This window comes from Pseudophryne corroboree, chromosome 8 (assembly GCF_028390025.1).
Source record: "Pseudophryne corroboree isolate aPseCor3 chromosome 8, aPseCor3.hap2, whole genome shotgun sequence".
Classification (NCBI taxonomy): domain Eukaryota; kingdom Metazoa; phylum Chordata; class Amphibia; order Anura; family Myobatrachidae; genus Pseudophryne; species Pseudophryne corroboree.
In genome coordinates this window covers 43900652-43924984 of record NC_086451.1, presented here as the reverse complement: position 1 = coordinate 43924984, position 24333 = coordinate 43900652, and the positions used below count along the sequence as shown (strand labels likewise).

Genomic DNA, 24333 nt, shown 5'->3' with positions numbered 1-24333 from the left:
CACACTAGCATTACATTGGGCCAAACCAGTAGCCTACGCACTAGTATTACATTGGGCCAAACCAGTAGCTATGCACTAGCATTACATTGGGCCAATCCAGTAGCCTATGACCTAGTATTACATTGGGCCAAACCAGTAGCATACGCACTAGCATTACATTGGGCCAAACCAGTAGCCTACGCACTAGTATTACATTGGGCCAAACCAGTGGCCTATGCACTAGCATTACATTGGGCCAAACCAGTAGCATACGCACTAGCATTACATTGGGCCAAACCAGTAGCCTACGCACTAGTATTACATTGGGCCAAACCAGTGGCCTATGCACTAGCATTACATTGGGCCAAACCAGTAGCCTACGCACTAACATTACATTGGGCCAATCCAGTAGCCTACGCACTAGTATTACATTGGGCCAAACCAGTAGCCTACGCACTAGTATTACATTGGGCCAAACCAGTAGCCTACGCACTAGTATTACATTGGGCCAAACCAGTAGCCTACGCACTAGTATTACATTGGGCCAAACCAGTAGCCTACGCACTAGTATTACATTGGGCCAAACCAGTAGCCTACGCACTAGTATTACATTGGGCCAAACCAGTATCCTACGCACTAGTATTACATTGGGCCAAACCAGTATCCTACGCACTAGTATTACATTGGGCCAAACCAGTAGCCTACGCACTAGCATTACATTGGGCCAATCCAGTAGCCTACGCACTAGTATTACACTGGGCCAAACCAGTAGCCTACGCACTAGTATTACATTGGGCCAAACCAGTAGCCTACGCACTAGTATTACATTGGGCCAAACCAGTAGCCTACGCATTAGTATTACATTGGGCCAAACCAGTAGCCTATGCACTAGCATTACATTGGGCCAATCCAGTAGCCTATGACCTAGCATTACATTGGGCCAATCCAGTAGCCTACGCACTAGCATTACATTGGGCCAAACCAGTAGCCTACGCACTAGTATTACATTGGGCCAAACCAGTAGCCTATGCACTAGCATTACATTGGGCCAAACCAGTAGCCTATGCACTAGCATTACATTGGGCCAATCCAGTAGCCTATGCACTAGCATTACATTGGGCCAATCCAGTAGCCTATGACCTAGCATTACATTGGGCCAAACCAGTAGCCTACGCACTAGCATAATATGAGACAAACCAGTAGCCTATGCACTAGCATTTTCAACATTTTCATCAACGACCTAACAGTAGGTCTAGAGAGCATGGTGTCAATTTTTGCAGACGATACCAAATTGTTTAAGGTTATAAATACGGAGGGGAATGCGGAGTCTCTTCAGAACGACTTAACTAAACTGGAAGCATGGGCAGCAAAATAGAGAATGAGATTCAACACAGACAAGTGTAAGGTAATGCACTGTGGGTGCAAGACCAAAAATTACACCTACATACTAAATGGGGTAATACTAGGGGGTTCTGTACTGGAAAAAGACTTAGGGGTTCACATAGATAAATTAAGCAGCAGTACCAAAAGTAGGAGTGCAGCAAAGGAGGCTAATAAGATGACTAGCATTATATGGGCCAAACCATTAGCCTATGCACTAGCATTACATTGGGCCAAACCAGTAGCCTATGACCTAGCATTACATTGGGCTAAACCAGTAGCCTATGACCTAACATTATATGGACCAAACCAGTAGCCTACGCACTAGCATTACATTGGGTCAAACCAGTAGCCTACGCACTAGCATTACATTGGCCCAAACCACTAGCCTATGCACTAGCATTATATGGGCCAAACCAATAGCCTACACACTAGCATTACATTGGGCCAAACCAGTAGCCTATGCAATAGCATTATATTGGGCCAAACCAGTAGCCTATGCACTAGCATTACACTGGGAGAAACCAGTAGCCTACACACTAGCATTACACCGGGAGAAACCAGTAGCCTACGCACTAGCATTACACCGGGAGAAACCAGTAGCCTACGCACTAGCATTACACCAGGAGACACCAGTAGCCTACGCACTAGCATTACACCGGGAGAAACCTGTAGCCTACGCACTAGCATTACACCGGGAGAAACCAGTAGCCTACGCACTAGCATTACACCGGGAGAAACCAGTAGCCTACGCACTAGCATTACACCAGGAGAAACCAGTAGCCTACGCACTAGCATTACACCGGGAGAAACCTGTAGCCTACGCACTAGCATTACACCGGGAGAAACCAGTAGCCTACGCACTAGCATTACACCAGGAGACACCAGTAGCCTACGCACTAGCATTACACCGGGAGAAACCTGTAGCCTACGCACTAGCATTACACCGGGAGAAACCTGTAGCCTACGCACCAGCATTACACCAGGAGAAACCAGTAGCCTACGCACTAGCATTACACCAGGAGACACCAGTAGCCTACGCACTAGCATTACACCGGGAGAAACCTGTAGCCTACGCACTAGCATTACACCAGGAGACACCAGTAGCCTATGCACTAGCATTACACCGGGAGAAACCAGTAGCCTACGCACTAGCATTACACCGGGAGAAACCTGTAGCCTACACACTAGCATTACACCGGGAGAAACCAGCAGCCTACACACTAGCATTACACCAGGAGACACCAGTAGCCTACGCACTAGCATTACACCAGGAGACACCAGTAGCCTATGCACTAGCATTACACCGGGAGAAACCAGTAGCCTACGCACTAGCATTACACCGGGAGAAACCAGTAGCTTACACACTAGCATTACACCGGGAGAAACCAGTAGCCTACGCACTAGCAATACACCGGGAGAAACCAGTAGCCTACGCACTAGCAATACACCGGGAGAAACCAGTAGCCTACGCACTAGCATTACACCAGGAGAAACCAGTAGCCTACACACTAGCATTACACCGGGATAAACCAGTAGCCTACGCACTAGCATTACACCAGGAGACACCAGTAGCCTACGCACTAGCATTACACCAGGAGAAACCTGTAGCCTACGCACTAGCATTACACCGGGAGAAACCAGTAGCCTACACACTAGCATTACACCGGGAGAAACCAGTAGCCTACGCACTAGCAATACACCGGGAGAAACCAGTAGCCTACGCACTAGCAATACACCGGGAGAAACCAGTAGCCTACGCACTAGCAATACACCGGGAGAAACCAGTAGCCTACGCACTAGCATTACACCGGGATAAACCAGTAGCCTACGCACTAGCATTACACTGGGAGAAACCAGTAGCCTACGCACTAGCAATACACCGGGAGAAACCAGTAGCCTACGCACCAGCAATACACCGGGAGAAACCAGTAGCCTACGCACTAGCATTACACCAGGAGAAACCAGTAGCCTACACACTAGCATTACACCGGGATAAACCAGTAGCCTACGCACTAGCATTACACCGGGATAAACCAGTAGCATGTATGTAAGGCTCAAACCAGGAGTAATAGTCATGTAGAAATGTTTAACAGTATTATTGTTAAGTACTAAAGTCATATTACCCATTTTGCACACAAGTAGTGTCATACATATAAGATAAAATTGTGTCCAGCGTCAATAATAAATGTGAAGTTTATTTTTACCACGTAAAATACAATTAAATACATATACAAAATGAAAGAAACATTAAATACAAACTACAGTTATCTTTTTCTATAAAGATGAGTTTGGAATCTATTTTCCTACATAGGCACAAATATACGAGTATAAAAAACGTCATATCATATAGCAGCTACTAATGATTTATAATTTGTCAGCAAGCTAGAAGAGTCTCACACAGACATACAGATGCGTCCTCAACTCCTCATACATCCAGCTGGAATACGACATGTATCGCGAGATGGCTGTGTGAGTGAGCCTCCAGGTCCTGTGCAACTCTGCGTTGTACGTCTTTTTGGGCCGACAATGCGTCTTCCTTGCAACGCAATGCGACTACCAAGCACGAGGAGACTGTGCTGATTGATCTGACATATGACACTTGTACAGTATAAATTGTGCAACTGAGTGTATACGGAGCAGAACAGACCTTGAATGGGAAAAAAGCTGTGGCTGCTACATTATAGAACTTCATATCAGATTCAGAGACTAAGTAGCACACATACATGCAAGTGTCATATATCAGATTAATCAGCACAGTCTCCTTGTGCGTCCTAGTCACATTGTGTTGTGACTAAGATGCATTTTTGACAAAAAAAGATGCCCAATGCTAGAAGATTCTCACACAACACGAGGACACGTCTGTATGTTACAGCTTCAACAAGAGCTATACAGTTTGGGCTGTATCAGACTATGTGGGACATTGAGATTCACAGTAACACTCACCTTAATAGATTTTAGCAAGTTATCGGCAGTATCATTAATCCCTGGGATCACATCACAGAATCGTTCTGTGTTTGCGGTCCACAACAGAATAACTTTGTCAACTCCACTGGTTCTCTTAAAATCCTGAATATCTTCACGGATTTTCTGAACCTGGAAAGAGGAAGAGCCATTCAAGTCAAGATAAAAAAATAAAATCACTTTATTTCAAAATGATATTATAGGGCGGTGGGATTTCGTCTGGCGTTTTTCTTTAATCAGTACAACTCAGACATTAGGTACGTTTTATGATCGCCCATGCTCTGTAACTATATCATACTGCAGGCCTGGCCAAACTGTGGCTCTCCAGCTGTTGTAAAACTACAAGTCCCATCATGCTTTGCCACAGTTTTGCTATTAGGAAAGGCTAAAACTGTGGCAGGGCATGCTGGGATGTGTAGTTTCACAACATCTGGAGAGCCACAGGTTGGCCAGGCCTGTCATACTGTATCTGTGGGTCTTCTGTACCTGTTCATCTTTAGTACCATGGATGACATGGTCCGCTCTGTCCTCCTGATTGGCTGCAATGAATTCAGGAATGTAGATGGAAGGCCTAGGCTGCATCTTCTCCATGAAAGGTCTTAGCTGTTCTTGGAGCTGCCAGTCTAGAACCTCTGCCCTTCTCATGGCATCCGCCAGGTTCAAAGAGGAAATATCCCAACCTAAGCACATTAAGTCAAATTATAATTAATGCATATGAACACATTTCACAATTTACAATTTAGAGATATGTGATGCTCTGGCACTAGCAAGTCCAAAATTCACACACATATTAGAACAATTGTTTTCTTGGCCGCAAGGTGACATCATAGTTTCCTAGAACCTTTTTTAAATTTTATTCATATATATCATATACATAACTATATAAAAGCTTGCCACAGAAAAAGTCTACTTTTTGTACCTACAACTGGAAAACATTTAAGTAAAATATAACTTAAGATCCAGTGCACAATGATATCTCAGATCTGCAGATACAGCTAATAACTGACAGTTCTAGATTTCAACTTGCCTGCATTTGATCACCGCTATCCGTTAATTCAGGGGTTCTCAAACTCGGTCCTCAGGGGCCCACACAGTGCATGTTTTGCAGGTAACCCAGCAGGTGCACAGGTGTATTAATTACTCACAGACACATTTTAAAAGGTCCACAGGTGGAGCTAATTATTTCACTTGTGATTCTGTGAGGAGACCTGCAAAACATGCACTGTGTGGGCCCCCGAGGACCGAGTTTGATCACCGCTATCCGTTAATTTATCAATCTACAGGAAAAATCTATCGTTATATTCTTATAACATTATAGTTACATTATGCTTACCATACACAGAGATAGTTATTATCTGTATTTGCAGATCTAACTTAAGAGATACAAGGGTCTATTCATGAAGCAGTGAAAAGTGTGGAGAAGTGAACCAGTGGAGAAGTTGCCCATGTCGACCAATCAGCATTGAAGTAACATTTATAATTTACATACTATACAATTGTACGGAGCAGCTAATTGGTTGCCATGGGCAACTTCTCCACCGGCTCACTTCTCCAGTCTTTTCACTGCTTCATGAATAGACCCCACAGTGACATACAGTACCAAATCTCAGTGACATCACTAAGGGCACGGGATGTACCAACCTCTTGCGGTACATCCCGTCACACATCACGCAGATGCTAATCACAAACTGTTAATAAATATGTACTAACATATGTGATTAGTATTGCATATAAGAGCTGCCCATTGCTATGGCCGCCAGGTCCCTGGCATCCGTCTCCGCATGTGCAGAGTGATGCGGCGGCCGCGGGGGATGCTGGGAGGGGTCATAGGCTTCTATAGGGTATCCTAGTTAGATGATCAACCTACTGAGGTAATCAAGCTCAATCTGCCAGCATTAGGTCATTGCTATCTGTCAATCTAGAGTAAAGATATATCCATCTAATATTTTCAAATAACACTTAAGTAAATTAGCTAACCACAATGTCCTATCTGCAGATATGGTACAGCTAATAACTGACCATTTTATACCAGGCAGTGTTATACCAGTATGACGGACATAACAAAGGCTGTCTTTGATTTTAGTCAGTCACATGATCAGCATAAGAAGATGATAAATTTCAACATTTAATTAACCGTTCCATCAGAACCCTGCGCTCTAACACTACATGGGTTATCCCGGCAGGAAAACTGTGCTTGTTTTCACTTGCACCCCATAGAGATGAGTAAGATTTTCTGTACGTAATTATCCGCTATGTGCACAGCCGAACATTATGTGTTGTTCCAATTAAATTTCCCCCATTGTTAATTTTCTATTTCAGAAGTTATTTTCAATCAGTGCTGTAAAATAGTATATAGCAGTGACTGAGTTTGGGTAAGTCTTTTCCCACTATATAAGGGGTTCTCAAACTCGGTCCTCAGGACCCCACACGGTTCAGGTTTTCCATGTCACCCAGCAGCTGCACTGTGTATCACCAACTGTCACATTCTAAAAATCTACAGGTAACCTGCAAAACATGGACCGTGTGGGGTCCTGAGGACTGAGTTTGAGAACCTGTGCATTATATCATTAGTTATGAATTGTCCACCAAACCACAAATTTTAACTCCTTTCTCACAAGAATACAAAAAGGAGATATCAAAAATAAGATCATAGGTCTGAACAGTTCTCTACCTATGGCACTCACCCCACTTATAATGAAATGTTTTAAGAGATTGGTTATGGGATATATCAGGAATTTAGATTGTAAGCTCTCACGAGCAGGGCCCTCTTCCCTCATGTGTTCCTTTTCTCACTTACACCGTCATCTCCTCCCCGCTGCCTATAACCTTTGGGGTTGACCGCCCTGCTACTCATTTGGGATTTATGACTGCTGCTGCAGAAATGGTTATATACCTTGTCCATGCGCTGCTAGATATTGTATTGTAAGTTACTGTTTTATTGTTTTGTTCATACTATTTCTGTGCATTTACTTTGAAGGGCACTGCAAGACCCTTATGGCACCATCAAAATAAAGAATAAATAATAATTCTTACCGTCAAAGACAATATCATTAGGGTGTACCATAGGAAGGAGGTTCCGAAAAGGTATATGTACATCTCCACTAGGTCCACTACCTAGACACACTGTGGAAGACTGAAACAATGACCCGTAATAATTTGCCACCTGGAATTAGAAAAATCATAGTTAAAAGGTAACACAGTATCCAGGCAATGTTCAGCAGATTGTGGTGAACGCAATCACCCAGTGCAGAAGGAGATACACTTTCCCTGGAACCCTGATAATCTTATCACCAGTACAGATACTAAAGGAATGCCAGGGAAAAGTGATTGCAGTGACAGGAGTCTTAGAGCTACTATGCTCTATGCCACACACACACACACACATACGCAAATGGACGGGATCCGGTCTGAAGATCGACAGTGTCTAGGTCGACAATGTTTAGGTCGACAACTTTAGGTCGACAGTCACTAGGTCGATATGTTTTCAAGGTCGACAGGGTTTCTAGGTCGACATGTTCTAGGTCGACAGGTCAAAAGGACGACATGAGTTTTTCACTTTTTTCTGTTTTTGAACTTTTTCATACTTAACGATCCACGTGTAGTACGATTGGAACGGTAATCTGTAATTGGGCTTCCCAGTCACTGGGGGTCATTCCGACCCGATCGCTCGCTGAAGTTTGTCGCAGCGCAGCGATCGGGTCGGAACTGCGACGGCGCATGGCAGCCATTGTTGCCTCGCAATTGCCTCTGAGGCAGAGGCAGTCGCTGGACGGGAGGGGGCTGGATGGCGACATTAGGCCGCCGTTTAGGGGGGCGCGGTCCGGCCAACGCAGGTGTGGCCGGTCCATTGGGAGGGCGGCTGCGTGACGTGTGCCGCTGCGAGCCGGGGAGCGATGAGTAGCTCCCGGCCAGCACGCTAAAGCTGCGCAGGTCGGGAGCTGCTCTTGAAGTGCTAAGGCATCGCCGCTGTGTGATGCTTTTGCACTTCTGCGGAGGGGACGGGGGGGCGACACTGACATGCGGGGGCGGACTAGCTCTGTGCTAGGCGTCCCCCCCGCATGTTAGTGTGAATGACCGTAGCGGTGCTAAATTTAGCACAGCTACGATCAACTCGGAATTACCCCCACTGTACGGAGAAAACAACACCAAAAAAACATGAAAAACTCACGTCGATCTATTGACCGGTCGACCTAGAACATGTTGACCTAGAAACCCTGTCGACCTACTGACTGTTGACCTATACAGGTCGACCTAAACATCGTCGACCCAGACACTGTCAATCTAATGATCCACACCCAAATGGACATACATTAGTAAAACTAAAGAAATGCAAATAGTTTATTGTAGCCTTAAACAGTAAACTCCCCCCCCCCCCCCCAATTTGGTATCTGCAGTATATGCTGTATTCAAAACAAACCTGAAATTAGCCTCTTAATTTTGGAATAAATTCAACATGTAAAAAAGTTAAAATGCATGAATAACATGGTCCTCAACTAATTATATCAGTGACCATTACTAGATTGATTGTACAAGTCATGGATAAGACTCTATGATTCAGTTTACCTTCTTTCCTGTCTTAGTCATCCATGAAAGACCCATTTGATTGGCCAAAACTGCTGCGGTGACTGTGGTTCCATTGTTTCCACCCCAGCCGACCAACATGACTCCAACTTTGGGTACTTTTCTCTCTGTCCGGAAAGTGAACTTGGTGGAACATGGTTTGACCTATGGACAAGTCAGCATACATTTCTGAGTGGGCTGCTGGGAAACATGCATATACTATGTATTCTACTGGAGAGGCCCATATTTATTATACAAATTAATCTGCAAACATCACAAGATTGATATAAAAGGGGAAAAAATGGGAGTAGTCCTAAACAAAATGATGAAGTGCTTGGGAACATTTTTTAAATTTTATATAGAGATCGATAGATAGATAGATAGATAGATAGATAGATAGATAGATAGACACACAGGATTGTACTACATCCTAGAATGTATGAGAAAAATCGCTCGCTAGCAGTTTTTAGCAGCCGTGCAAATGCATTGTCAACACCCACCAGGGAGTGTATTTTCGCTTTGCAGAAGTGCGAACACCTGTGCAGCAGAGCGCCTGCAAAAACATTTTGTGCAAAACAAGACCAGACCTGGACTTACTCTTCCTGTGCGTTGATTCTAACGTTGGAGAGTTGGCTTTTGACGTCACACACCCGCCCAGCCACGCCTGTGTTTTCCCTGGCACACCTGCATTTTTCTAAGAACTCCCTGGAAACGCACAGTTGACACCCAGTAACGCCACTTTCCTGTCAATCTTCTTGCAGCCGCCAGTGCGAATGAAAACATCGCTAGAACCTGCGCAAAACCACAAAGGCCTTTGTACCCGTACGCCGCGCGTGTGCATTGCGGTGTATACGCATGCGCAGAAATGCCGATTGTTAGCCTGATTGCTGCTCTGCGAACAACGGCAGCTAGCGATCAACTCGGAATGACCCCCCTAGTACAAAACCTGTGTTTATGGTAAACACCCTAAAGTATCACCCCAGTGTTTAACGGTTATATATCATACTGTACTTTGATTTAGGTTACAAATAAATGATTCTTTAAATTTTATTTAGCTATGTGCATCTGCTAGTCTATCATCGCTTCTGAAACGGGGATTAACAGCCTTTTATTTGTAACCCTACAATCAGAACCGTTATAGCAATAGGGCTTTGAGCACACACAGAGAATGGAGAGGATTTCATCCAAGGTCACATTTTAGGAGTGTTACCAAACAGATGCCTATCCTTTACTGCAACGTTATGCAAGATTTAGTATACAGAAAAATGCTCTATCTACAGAATGAGGGCAGAGATCATATAAGAAACTAATCTTAGTTTAAACATTAAACACTTAAACCATAGAACCTTCACAAGTCATGTCAGCTAATAAAAACCATAGATAAACAGTTACCTAATATCTGTAAGCGTCTTACATTATTCAACAACTTTTCGTTTGTATAAAGTGCTGTGCATATATTATATAACGCTCGGCTTACAGTAAGGCAAGTCTGAAGCTGCAAACCAGAATGTACACATTCCTGTCGGTCACATGTACTAAATGACACTGTAATGTCACTTAAACATATGTAATGGTAAGATCCCTTAACAGATTTTTGCACAAAAATCCATACTACAAAGTTTAGTCATAAACCTATTTATATTATGTGATATGCATTGAATGTATTAATGATTAATAGAAACAAAAAGGTATTTTCTTTTCACAAACTTTCAGAAAACCTAAATTTTTCCAGCCTTTAGTCAAATGTAAGCAATTCAAGTCCAGTGAGTAACTGAGATGGTACAAAGGTAGTTCGGAAAGTGCTAGACAAGGGGTGCCCAAATATTTTGACTTTGTGATCTACCAAGTGGGGATATTTGCATGAGCCTTAGGCATGTGGGGAAAGTCTTTCCAAAATTGGTATATACCAGGGACCAGGTGTCTCTGATACAGGGGTGCAGCTGGGGCTGACCTGTTTTTAGCACCTGCTGCTTTGTCCATACCTCCCAACTGTTCCAACTCTGGGAAAAAGTTGCCGACTGACAGGGACTATTCCCACTCGTGGGTGTCCACAACACCCATAGGAGTGGCAATAGAATCTGTGGCAAGTGCAGCGAGCGACCAAGCCCGCTGTGTGTCGAGTGCAGGGAGCCCGCAAGGGGCTTCGTTGCGCTCTCCCGCCGGCAAACTAAACACCGGGATCCCAGCGTCGGTATGGTGACCGGCGGTCTCCGAACTGAGGGAGTGCACCAATAGGTGAAATTCGGTCTCTGAGGCCAAGAGTGCCAAGGATGACCTTCACCTAAGCCCAAAATCACTATTGCGGAAAACATCTTAGTCCGGTGGGCGTTTCAGTCCGCAGTCAGGAGGGGCGGCACTCACATCATCCTCTTCCTCCTAGATGGTCGTGTCCGTGTCCAGTTGGTTTACCAGGACCGTTGGTTCATCTTGTGGCATGAAGGTGAGAGGGTGCGATGCCAGGTAAGAAGCCAGTCTACACCTGCATGGCAACAGGCATCGCACCACCCCTTACACACATACATATATTTGAATGCTCCTTATTGTGTTCCATCCCCCATCTGTAAAGTCATTACTGACCCCCTCTCCTCCATTGTACTGTACTGTGCTCCAGTTCCTGTGTTTTCCCTATTATGCCGTTTTATAACTTACCTAAAGGTTGCCTATTAAAGCAATGGGGAGGCCCGGGAAGAAGTACAGTAAACTCAGTGAGATAAGACTCTCATAATTTGAAAAGCCACACTTGTATTGTATATCTGTGTAAAAAGTAGCATGCACAGTTTTTTCCTTATTTTGACTGTATACGTATCTGTGTGCATGTCTGAGTCTGTACGATATATGACAGAACATGTTTTGGGATAATGGAAAAAAAGCTGGATGCTACTTTTTACACAGATATACAATACAAGCGTGTCCTTTGTGAAAATCACACCCTCGTTCACGGGCATGGTAACCATCGGCAAATACCACTATGCCAAGAGAGGCAGGTGACTGAAACCTTCAGTGACATAGTGATGGCACTCATTGTAATTCTTTTTTAGCTGTGTGTCCCAACTCTTTACTTTTAGAGAGCTCTGTAGAACTCTGAACTGTGCTTTTCTTTGTTTGTGTTGGAGATGCTGAGCAAATCTTTTTCTGTGTTCACATTTCTTATTAATGTAGAGATCATTTTATACAATGCACCAGGGGAACATTCAGTTGTAAGGCATGTTGTCACTGGGTGCCTGCCATTCCAGTGATTTTGTACTCCGCCTACCGTAGTTTTTATTTTTAGTGGGACAATCGCCACCCAGTGGTGAAGCTTTGTATTGTATGCTGTGTCTCCTTGTGACTTATCACGACTTTCTTCGCCAACCTGCATTATTTTAAGACGCGACTAGGATACCTGTATGGTGCAGCAGCAGCAATGGGTGTGGCTACATCTGTAATCAGAACTATAATTAGATGCCACATTTGTTGATACAGCAGGAGTTGAGTGACTGCCAAGGTCTAGTTATAATGCAAGATAATAAAAAAGGAGTAGCCCTTTTAGAATAGTTGACCTTAGGCATATTTATACTCAATTTACAATTGATGGGGAAAATAAGATATCCTGATTAAATATAAATCGACAAATTTAATGATACCGTAAGAAACTTTATCTAGAGCTAAAAAGTCTAAGTATTTCACATCCTAAGAACTTAAAGTATAGTGCTCTCATAGACCAAAGTTAAATATAATATCAAACTTTTATACAAGTCTAAAAAAACTCATTCTTTTGTTTCTCTAAATTAAAATAGATAAGCAAAATAATTTAAAAAGAAATAAGATTTTGAGGTGATTTTACTGCTTTTTCATGGTTTCTCTAATATATATATATATATATATATATATATACACATACATACATACATACATACATACATACATACATACGGGCAGCACACCGATGAAGCCATAGGTGCTTGCTTGTGCCCTCCATAGGTACTCACATAGCAGAGTCCAGATACAGCATACGGGTGAGGGGGCACTCAGAAATAAATATAGTTAGAGTACAGGTATATTCATCAACGTTTTGAGTTTATTGTAAAACCCTTCACCAGGATAAAAAATACAAAACACACTCACTCTTTTATACCCTCACCATCCCACGTGCAAACACGGTTACCGGATCTGAGGATCTGACAAATGGCCAGAAAATCACAAATTCTGCTAGGGTGTGTAAACTTATGAGCACACCTGTGTATATATACATACATATATACACACACACCCACACGTTATGGTAAGAATTTACCACTGATAACGGTATTTCTCCTAAGTCCACAGGATAACATAGAGATATGATGGAGCATCAGCGGATTGGCACCAAACGATCAAAGCTTTCTGGCCTCCCAGGATGCAATGGCCCGCCCACTGGCTCAGGCAAATCAGTTGTATTACAAAGCACAAGGTAGGAGCATCATGTAGAGCCCTAATCAGGCAAGAAGAACACACATGCACACCCTTCTGTACAAGAAGGAAGAGGTAAGTGAGTAGAAGGATCCTCAAATCAGGTGCGTCAGGGTGGAATCCCTGTGGATCCTGTGGACTTAGGAGAAATACCATTATCAACGGTAAGTTCTTACCATAACGTATATTTCTCTGGCAGCGTCTACTACAAGTTATCCACAGGATAACAATGGGATTTCCCAAACCAATTTAGTGGTGGGGACGCTCCCGATTGGACAGGAGAACCCTTCGCCCGAATTCAGCATCATGAGAGGCAAAGGTATCCAAGGCATAATGTCTAATGAATGTGTTAATGGAAGACCATGTAGCTGCCTTACATATCTGTTCTGCTGAAGCACCACGCTGTGCGGCCCATGAAGGACCTACTTTACGAGTAGAGTCAGCAGAGACATTAGCTGGAACAGGGAGATCAGCTTGAGAATATGCTTCTGAAATAGTCAATCGAAGCCATCTTGCTAGCATCTGTTTACTAGCAGGCCATCTTCTCTTGTGAAATCCTTAAAGAATGAAGAAAGAATCTGTCTTTCTGATGGCACTGGTATGAGCCACGTAGATCCTTAATGCATCTCCCGCAGAAAGTCCTGGTACCTGAAAAGCAGAGACTACAATTTCTTCATTAAGGTGGAATTTAGACACCACCTTAGGAAGATACCCAGATCTAGTTCTGAGAACTGCTCTATCTGAATAAAAAATCAGAAATGGGGGATGACATGACAGCGTCCCTATATATGATACTCTTCTAGCTGATGCCATAGTCAGTAGAAAGAGCACTTTAGCCGTCAACCATTTAAGCTCCACTTTATTAAGTGGTTCAAATGGGGCAATTTGAAGGGCTTTCAGGACTAAACATAAGTCCCATGGCACTGTAGGCGGAACAAATGGAGGTTGAAAGCGCAGCATTCCCTAAAAAAATAGTACGCATATCCTGTAAATTGGCAATTTTCTTTTGGAACCGTACAGTCAATGCAGATACTTGCACTTTCAAGGAAGCCACCTTCAAACCTTTGTCCATTCCTGCCTGAAGGAATGCTAAGACCCTGGAAACACTGAAAGATGTAGGGTCCACCTTTCTCTCACGGCACCATTGATTATAGGCTTGCCATATTCTGTGATAAATACGAGCTGAGGAAGGTTTCTTTGCTCTGAGCATTGTTTGAATTACCTGTTGTGAGAATCCTCTTGACTTCAGGATAGAAGTTTCAAGAGCCACGCCGTCAAAGACAGTCGATCCAGATGTCTGTGATAACAAGGACCCTGCGTCAGTAGGTCTGGACGTTGAGGGAGCATAAATGGAGCATCCATCGACATTCTCAGCAGTTCTGTATACCAATGCCTTCTGGGCCAAGCCGTAGCTATTAGTATCACGGCACCCCTTCCTTGCTTTATTTTTCTCACCACCCTGGGAAATAGGGTGATCGGAGGAAACACATAAGCCAGATGTAAGTCCCATCTCACCGACAAGGCGTCCACAAAGATTGCTCTGGGATCCTTTGTTCTTGACCCATATGTGGGCACTTTGTTGTTCAGACGGGACGCCATGAGATCTATCTCTGGCGACCCCGATTTGTCTACCAGAGTCTGGAATACCTCCGGGTGTAGAACCCATTTGCTTGCTTGAATGGTGTGTCGACTGAGTGCTTTCCAGTTTAGGACTCCCGGAATTAACACTGCGGACAAGGCTGGATGATGATGTTCTGCCCACTTCAGTATGTGACTTACCTCCTTCATTGCTTTTTGGTTGCGAGTTCCTCCCTGATGGTTGAGATACGGTACTGCCGTTGTATTGTCAGAGCGGATCTGGACTGGTTTTCCTTGAAGAATATATTTTGCCTGAATCAGTACTATGTATATGGTCCGAAGTTCCAACACATTTATTGGCAGGCAACTTTCTTCTTTGGTCCATTGCCCCTGGAACCACAATCTGCCGGACACTGCTCCCCAGCCTTGAAGACTGGCATCTGTTGTCAGAATCTCCCAATCTGATATCCAAAAAGGTCTCCCCTTATCTAGATGGGATATCTGTAGCCACCAGGCTAATGACCTTCTTACTTTTACCGAAAGTACCATAGTCTGTTTCTTTATCATCTGATGTAATCCATTCCATTTGGCAATAATCAGACGCTGCAGAAGTCTTGAGTGGAATTGTGCATACTCCACCATGTCGAATGTTGACACCATCAAACCCATCACTCGCATTGCTGCATGAATGGATACCGTTTGACTGTGTAGCAAGTTCTGAATCCTTGACTGTTCCTTGGATATCTTGTTCCGAGGTAAAATTACTCTCTGCAGACCTGAATCCAGTAGAGCCCCCAAGTGAGTCATCTGTTGTGATGGAACTAGAGACGATTTTGCGCAATTTATGAGCCACCCGTGTCTCTGTAGACACGTTATTGTCTGTTGCAGATGACATAAGAGCAATTCCTGTGACTGTGCGAGGATCAAAAGATCGTCTAGGTATGGAAAAATTCTTATCCCCTGCTGGCGGAGATAAGCTGCCATAACCACCATAATCTTGGTAAATACTCTGGGGGCTGTGGCCAACCCAAAGGGTAGAGCCTGGAACTGAAAATGCTGTTGGAGGATAACGAACCTGAGATAACACTGATGGGACAGTACTATAGGAACATGTAGGTAAGCATCCTGTATATCCAGGGATACCATATAATCTCCTGGCTCCATGGCCAAGATTATGGAGCGTAACATTTCCATGTGAAACCGAGGTACCCAAATGTATTTTTTCAGCATTTTGAGATTGAGAATGGGCCGAAACGACCCATTTGGCTTCTGAACCAGAAATAGGTTGGAGTAAAAACCCTGTCCTCGTTGTGCAGGGGGAACTGGAATAATTACTCCTGACTGAAACAATTTGTGAACTGCTTCTTGCAAAGCCCTGGCCTTCGTCTCTACCCGAGACGGGCCGGTACAGAAAAACCTTTGAGGAGGATGCTTCTTGAAGGGAAAAGCATAACCTAGAGATACCGCTTCCTGCACCCAGGCATCTGTTGTAGACTGCTGCCAGATCTGTGCAAACTGAAGAAGTCAGCCCCAGACCCTGGGGTCCCCTAGGTGGAGGCTTGCACCATCAGGCTGATGGCTTATCTTCTGACTTGGAAGCTGGCCCTCTGTTAGCCCAATGTTTTTTAGTCTTACCAGACTTGTTGTATTGGGGCTTGCAATCACTTTTTCCCTTAACTTTTCCTTGAGACCGAAAGGGACGAAAACCCTGAACTTTAGGTTTATAGGGGGTAATTCCAAGTTGATCGCAGCAGGATTTTTGATAGCAACTGGGCAAAACCATGTGTACTGCAGGGGAGGCAGATATAACATGTGCAGAAAGAGTTAGATTTGGGTGGGTTATATTGTTTCTGGGCAGGGTAAATACTGGCTGCTTTATTTTTACACTGCAAATTAGATTGCAGATTGAAACACCACACCCAAATCTAACTCTCTCTGCACATGTTATATCTGCCCCCTCTGCAGTGCACATGGTTTTGCCCAGTTGCTATCTAAAATCCTGCAGCGAACAACCTTGGAATTACCCCGATAGTTGTATGTGGAAGGAAACTTGACCTTTTTGGAGTCTGCTTCTGACTCCAGAATATCTGTAATTATTTTACCAAAAATAATATTTCCAGAAAGAGGCAAAGATTCCAAAACCTTCTTGGATTCTGAATCAGCTTTCCACGTATGTAACCAAACTGTTCTGTGAGCAGCTATTGTTAAAGCTTATGCCCTGGAGGCGATAGTACCCATATCTAATGCTGCTTCTTCCAAGAATATTGCAGCCTTTTTTATGAGCTATATGGGATTTCTGCTTTCTAGAAGCTACTGAAAAATCCCCCTCCAATGTATCAGCCCAGGCAGCCACTGCCTTTGCCATCCAAGCTGAAGCCATGGCTGGTCTTATGACTGCCCCAGACAGGAAAATATGTTTTTTAGAAAACCATCCACTCACCTATCCATGACATAATTTAATGATGTTGAAGGCAAAGGCAATATAGATTTTCACACTAATTGAATCACATGTGCATCTACTTTAGGAGCCAACTCTCTTTTTAAACAATCCCCAGCTGGAAGAGGATAATTAGAATTAAATTTTTTTGGAATTCTAAATTTCTTATTGGGCGTAGCCCAAGTCTCTTCCATGATTTCCATAAGCTGATCTGACCCTGGAAACTCAATCTTAACTGTTTTGTGACGTTTAAACACAGGTGCCTTGGTTTTCAACGCAGGCTCTGCTGAATCCTCTAAGGATAGAATGGCTTTCATTGCTCTAATTAACTCAGCTATATCCACTGAGCTGAGACCTTCTTCCTCCTCTTCGTATGCTGAAGTAGAATTAATTGAGCTTTCATCTTCTGATGAATCCTCATGTGTAGCCTGTGAAGGTGAAGATTTACTTACCATCTGTTTATCAGCTTGTTTCATTTGAGAAGCTGCTGGGGGAAATGATATACCGCAGGTAGGGAGCTGCATGTAAGGGTTAATAGTGTAACCCATACCTGGTACACAAGCTGTAGGAATTATCTGTTCAGCTATGCTGGACAAGGTCTGTGCAAACATAGCCCAAGGTGGATCCATCTGTCTGTACCTGACGTTGTACAGGGATCTGCTTTGTATTTTGCTGAAAACTAAAACAATTTGCACACAAACCATCCTGAACCAGATCCTGAGAGGATAATACAGTTTTGCAAGACAAACATGATATGAGTGTTGGTGTTGCTGTGAGTGTACCTTCCTCACCTTTGCCGCTCTTAGACATGATAAATAATCAGCACTTTCACAGTGTACTACACAATTTGTGACTGTAATCACTTTAAACCTTCTAAAGTGACATACAATCTGACCCTACCCATGCACCAGCATTGAGGATCAGAAAAAACAACTGACAACATATAGTAAAGTAAGTAATCACACTCGCAGTCAGTCACATGTTATACATTAGCAATATGAGCACATCATCAAATACAAACACATTTTTAAGTATGTAGGAGAACATATTACTGATCATGTTTAAAGTAAACAGATCTAATGTATTCAGACGCAATGCGAAAGAAACATCAGTAAATGTAGACAGACTCATACGCAATAGGCACTTATCTAACTATTCGTACTCAAAAGGTAAAGATTTTAGTGCTGTATAGCCCGTACTCAGTAGAGTGGGATACAGGGAGACTCACCTCGCTTCCAGGATCGATCAATACGTTAGCGAACGCTGAGTAGATCCAGACGCTACTAGTGTGCACTACCACTCCATGAACTTATAGTGACCACAGACGCTCATTGAACACCGACGCACCGGTCACACAGCCGCCTATGCTGCGACCTGGTCCCCTCGTGCACCTGCATCTGGGATGGAAGCGAGGAAACAGTTCATTGCGGGAGACTCGGAGGAAGCTGGTCATGAACAGGGGGAGGGGCGACCAGGAGAGCGTCTGACTCCCCCTGCTGACATCAATCCTAGGGATTCTTGAAGGTTCCGTGGGGCCTCTTCTATGAACTCTGATCTTTAGTTCTTTCCATTGATTTTCAATTGGATCAAGTCAGGTGATTGGCTGGGTCATTCTAGCAGCTTTATTTTCTTTCTGTGAAACAAATTGAGAGTGTCCTTGGTTGTGTGTTTGGAATCATTGTCTTGCTAAAATTTCCACCCTGGTTTCATCTTCAGCTTCCTGGTAGATGGCAGAAGATTTTTATCAAGAATGTCTCGGTACATTTTTTCATTCATCTTTCCTTCAATGACATGAAGTATGCCAGTACCATATGCTGAAAAACAGCCCCACACCATGATGTTCCCACCTCCAAACTGCACTGTTGGTATGGTGTTTTTAGGGTTATGTTCAGTACCATTTGTTATCTCCAAACATGGTGTATATTATGGCATCCAAAGAGCTCAACTTTGGTCTCATCTGACCAGACTATATTCTCCCAGTATTTCACAGGCTTGTCCAAATGTTGTGCAGCAAACTTTAAACGAGCTTCAACATGCTTTTTCTTCAGCAATGGAGTCTTGCGTGTTGAGCATGCATACAGGGCACGGCGGTTGAGTGCATTACTTATAGCTTTCTTTGAAACAATTGTAACTGCTAACTCCAGGTCTTTCTAAAGCTCTCCACAAGTGGTCCTTCGCTCTTGGACAATTCTTCTGACAATTCTTTTCACTCCTCTGTCAGATATCTTGTGAGGAGCACCTGGTCCTGGTTGGTTTATGGTGAAATGATGTTCTTGTAACTTCCGGATTATGGCCCCAATAGTGCTTACTGGAACATTCAGAAGTTCAGAAATCCTTCTGTAACAAATGCCATCAGTATTTTTTTGCAACAATAAGGTCGCAAAGGTCTTGAGAGAGCGCTTTGCTCTTATGAGATGTTTCTTGTGTGAAACCTTGGTAATGAGATATCTTTTTACAGGCCATGAGTTCATTGAGTTGGGACTGACCCAGCTTATATTAATTTGCACTGACAAAGGGCAGGATTGCTTTCGAATTACTAATAGATTTTAGCTGGTGTAAGCTTTCCATGCCTTTTTGCATCTCCCTGTTTTCATGTGTTCAATACTTTTCCCCTGTGTTATTTCACATTATTACACATAACTTAATTTATGGACATATATGGTTTGATTTCTTTGCATGTGTGGATTGCATGGGTTGTTGCTGACTTTTAATGAAAATTTCATTACAATAGCCTCATTACAAATATATTTATTGAGAAAAATGTTGGTGTTCAATACTTATTTTACCCGCTGTATGCACACGAGAACAGTTATATCCTTATGCTACGCCATCAATGGTGTGTAATGATGCTCCCTGTTAGTGAGACTAAGGTTTATATATGGTTTTAAGAAAGTTTTATAAGGAGGAGCCTCAATAAATTGTTTTTTAATACAATCCAAATACAACAGTCTAATTCCTTATTAGAAAAGGAATCAGACTTTACCTAATAAAAAGTCCAAATAGATGTTTTTCAATATAATGTCCATATAGTACCATGACACACTTATACAGGTTTGATTTTTTTTAAACTTGTAACGATTACAATTTATTAAAATATTTTTTTTACAAAGTATCAAAAAGATAAAATACTGTACATTTAGACATTTTGTTATATAGTACATTGCTTTGGTAGACCTAGTTTTCACCCTTATTAGAGAGGAAACATTTCTTCCAATCACAGCTTCTCTGAATGAGTCCTCTAGTGTTTAACCCTATGCGTTTCATCTCAAAGAGGCTTCTTCAGGGGTGATTCTTCAAAAATGTTTAATATAGAAGTAAACTGGAATTAATCATAATAGGACCAGTAGGAAACAGCTCAAATTAGGCCAGTGGTTCTCTTGTAGGGTTTAGGGTCACAGATGGGAAGGAGATGTGTCAAATTAACACACAAATAAAATTGTATGCCGGGAGCCCCCCAGCATGTGTAGGGTTGCCAGGCAATGCGATCGCAATTCAATTGCACCAACGCTGGAATCCCGACACCCAATAAAATACTGGTGACAGTCCCGTTTTTTGGGGTCTGTCCCCGCAGAATCCCGCGGTGTGGGGGGCAGTTTCGAGGCTCCCTATCACTCGCTGCTCTGCGCACAGCGTCTATTCCAGTGAGGCAGAGGGACTGGGGGCATGGCCAGCAGCGCACGGAGCGCTGGCCACGCCCCCACTGTGATGAAAATTGGGGGCGTAGCGTGTGAGTGTGTCACCCGTGAGAGGCCACGGCCCCTTTTCATCAGGCCAAATCCCTTTTTCAGCGCCGCACGGCTGCGCTGCGTGAGAAGTCCCTCCTTGAGGGAATAGAAAGTTGGGAGGTATGCATGATATAGTCAATTATCTATGACTTTATTCATGCCTGTATCATTAAATCTCTATTTCTTACTGTCGGGATGCTGCTCCTATATGTCTGTGTTGGCTCTGGCTTGTACTTAATTATTATTTTTTGTTATTGTTGTTTTTGCACAAAATCAATAAATACATGTGAATCAGAAAACTAAGGGGTCTATTTACTAAGTCTGGGATGGAGATAAAGTCGCTGGAGATAAAGGCTTAGTAAATAGACCCCTATGGCTGTTGCAAGAGTAGTCTGTACGTACGCTAAAAATCCTAACTCCTAATGCAAAGCATACTTGTCTACCTGACCCTCTCCATGAGGGAGAAAATGCTCTGTTCCTGGACTTTCCTGGTAATGTATGATTGCCATCACCTGTGGTGAAACACCTTTCTTATCAATTAACTAGCTCACCACAGGTGATGGCAATCATACATTACCAGGAAAGTCCAGGAACAGAGCATTTTCTCCCTCATGGAGAGGGTCAGGTAGGCAAGTATGATGCAAAGTAGTCTGTCAGACCAGTGACATGTCTCAGATCTGCAGCATTCTCAAATATAAATACTAAATGGACTACACACAGACCATCAAAGAAAAAAGCTTGTTGAAGATGTTTTTTGTTTTATATTAATCTGTCATAGCTACATTACCATGGTAACGCCGTTTTCTTCATAGACTTGTGTAGTAGCATAATCATACTCCGCTTCTATAACATCTTTTAAATATTGCACTTTTGGGCATTCGACCTTGAATATTTCTGCCATGTTTAAACTGTGTAGAAAAACAACAACATTTAGAATCAAAATGTTATGGAGTTAATAAATCAGTAGTTTCTACAAAAACTTAAAGGCTACTTGAGTAGACTAGAGCAGTGGTTCTCAAACTCGGTCCCCAGGACCCCACACAGTGCATGTTTTGCAGGTAACCCAGCAGGTGCACAGGTGTATTAATTACTCACTGACACATTTTAAAAGGTCCACAGATGGAGGTAATTATTTCACTTGTGATTCTGTGAGGAGACCTGCAAAACATGCACTGTGTGGGGTCCTGAGGACCGAGTTTGAGAACCTCTGGACTAGAGGGTCCTTATGTTAGCATAGAGAGTGGAGTGATATAGAGCACTTACCAATCAACTTGTATCTCTCATTTTACATGTTGTGTTTGAAAAATGACAGGAGCTGATTGGTTAGGCATACTTGCCTACCTGACCCTCTCCATGAGGGAGAAAATGCTCTGTTCCTGGACTTTCCTGATAATGTATGATTGCCATCACCTGTGGTGAGCTGGGTAATTGATAAGAAAGGTGTTTCACCACAGGTGATGGCAATCATACATTACTAGGAAAGTCCGGGAACAGAGCATTTTCTCCCTCATGGAGAGGGTCAGGTAGGCAAGTATGATGCATACCCATCCAAATGATAATGAAGCATTCTTTACTCAGGTTTCTGATCCCAGAAGACTGGAAAGGAGTTACTACAGTATAAAACTCCAGCTTCTCTGTAGCACTAAGGGTTAACTGCTTTGCACAGCGCTGCAACATTGCTGCAAGCATGGATTAGAGTTCACAGAGTTTTATTGCAGCGGATGCAAAAGATGAGGGAAATATCTACTATCTTATCAGTGACGTGACAGGTCACCTGAACTCCAGCTGGCAGAATTAGTAGGTAACAGTTTTCTATAGAAAGAATAAATATTACCACCAGAAAAGTTAATGTTAAACTTGCACACAGGTAAGGGGACACGTATTATATACAGCTGTGCGGGTTCCGAGAAGCTAGCTCATACTGTACGTACAGTGCGGGCACAACACATGAGTTTTACTTACAATACAATGCAGGACAGGCTTCCCAGCTCACCTAGGTACACGTAATATATTGTACTGCTCTGTCACATGTAGTACCACAGATCCCAGAGTGTCCCCGACTCTCCTACGGCGGACCAGTGCTCCCAGGGACTGATCCCGGATAATACGGGGTGTAGGAGGGACCGCTCAGGTACAGCTGCAGCTTGGGGAGAGCCGGCGAGGGGACTGGGCTCTGAAATGAATGAAGAAGCGCCAGGCTGCCGAGCCTGGGGACCCATAGTCCTGGTGGGTGTACACTGTGCAGCTCAATAGCATTGCATTAATTTTTTACAGTGGTTCTCAAACTCGGTCCTCAGGACCCCACACGGTTCACGTTTTCCATGTCACCCAGCAGCTGCACTGTGTATCACCAACTGCCACATTTTAAAAATCTACAGGTGACCTGCAATACATGAACCGTGTGGGGTCCTGGGGATCGAGTTTGAGAACCTGTGCATTAATAGAAGCATGTGCATGAGGTACTGTCAGCAGCTCAGTATACCTGTACAGTCATTACAGTAAAAGACAGTCAGATGGCAGAGCAGTGTATTAGTATGTAACATGATAGACGCTTACCAGCAACTGTCACACAGGAGATTGCAGGAGAAGAGGAGGATGCCGGCAGAGCTGCTGCTTCCTGTAGTGTCATACAGTGTTCTGTGTCCTGTAGGCAGTGCGCTCCGGCTTACAGCAGCTTCATATGTCAACCCTGAGCCGCCCTCCCCCCTCCCCCCTCCCACCCATCTCTCCACTTTCTGGCCACGCCTAGCCTGGCACTCTGCCTCATGGTATATACATAACACAGAGCACACATGGGGTTGGGGTCTGGTGAGCTGATTGTACACAGTCATGCCCGCCGGGTGTGATACGTGTTATAGAAGGCAAAGGTGCACTTACATCATCGCTAATGACATATTCATCAGCCCAAAGCTAACAGGACACGACACCTATGTGAGAAATAAACTGCTGAGCAGCTATACATGAGTAGTTTTCCATAAGCTCAGCCAGCGATTTCACATCTAGCAGTCCCGTGCTGGGAGCCCGACCGTCGGCAAACCATACTACACCCCTTGTTGCTTGTAGCACATTCATGTTGCTTTGTCCTCTTATTGGGCTACAATGAACCTTGCCTGGTGCTGTGAAAGATGCACTCATTTGGGGCACCAGGATATTGGAACATATTTATTGTTTTTGCTGGACATGCTGTAAGCGGATCAGTATATGGTACGAAGTCTGCGCCCGTGCAAGTAAATCCCTGCTTACCTCTGTATACGTCTTATGCACTGCCCTCAACCTGGGCTT

The 24333-nt window shown here is 43.6% G+C and overlaps 1 protein-coding gene across 1 annotated transcript in view; it reads right to left on the bottom strand.

Annotated features, from left to right (window-relative positions):
- Nucleotides 1–23739, bottom strand: part of LOC134948364 (inositol-3-phosphate synthase 1-B) — a 42290-nt gene extending 18551 nt beyond the window's left edge. The window contains exons 1-6 of the mRNA XM_063936297.1: nucleotides 23608–23739; nucleotides 21839–21959; nucleotides 8887–9048; nucleotides 7357–7486; nucleotides 4810–5003; nucleotides 4306–4455 (exon numbers count right to left, since the gene is read on the bottom strand). Coding sequence (XP_063792367.1) covers nucleotides 4306–4455; nucleotides 4810–5003; nucleotides 7357–7486; nucleotides 8887–9048; nucleotides 21839–21952 — 750 coding nt within the window. The 5' untranslated portion in view covers nucleotides 21953–21959; nucleotides 23608–23739. The remainder of the gene's footprint in view (nucleotides 1–4305; nucleotides 4456–4809; nucleotides 5004–7356; nucleotides 7487–8886; nucleotides 9049–21838; nucleotides 21960–23607) is intronic.
- Between the last annotated feature and the right edge of the window lie 594 nt (nucleotides 23740–24333).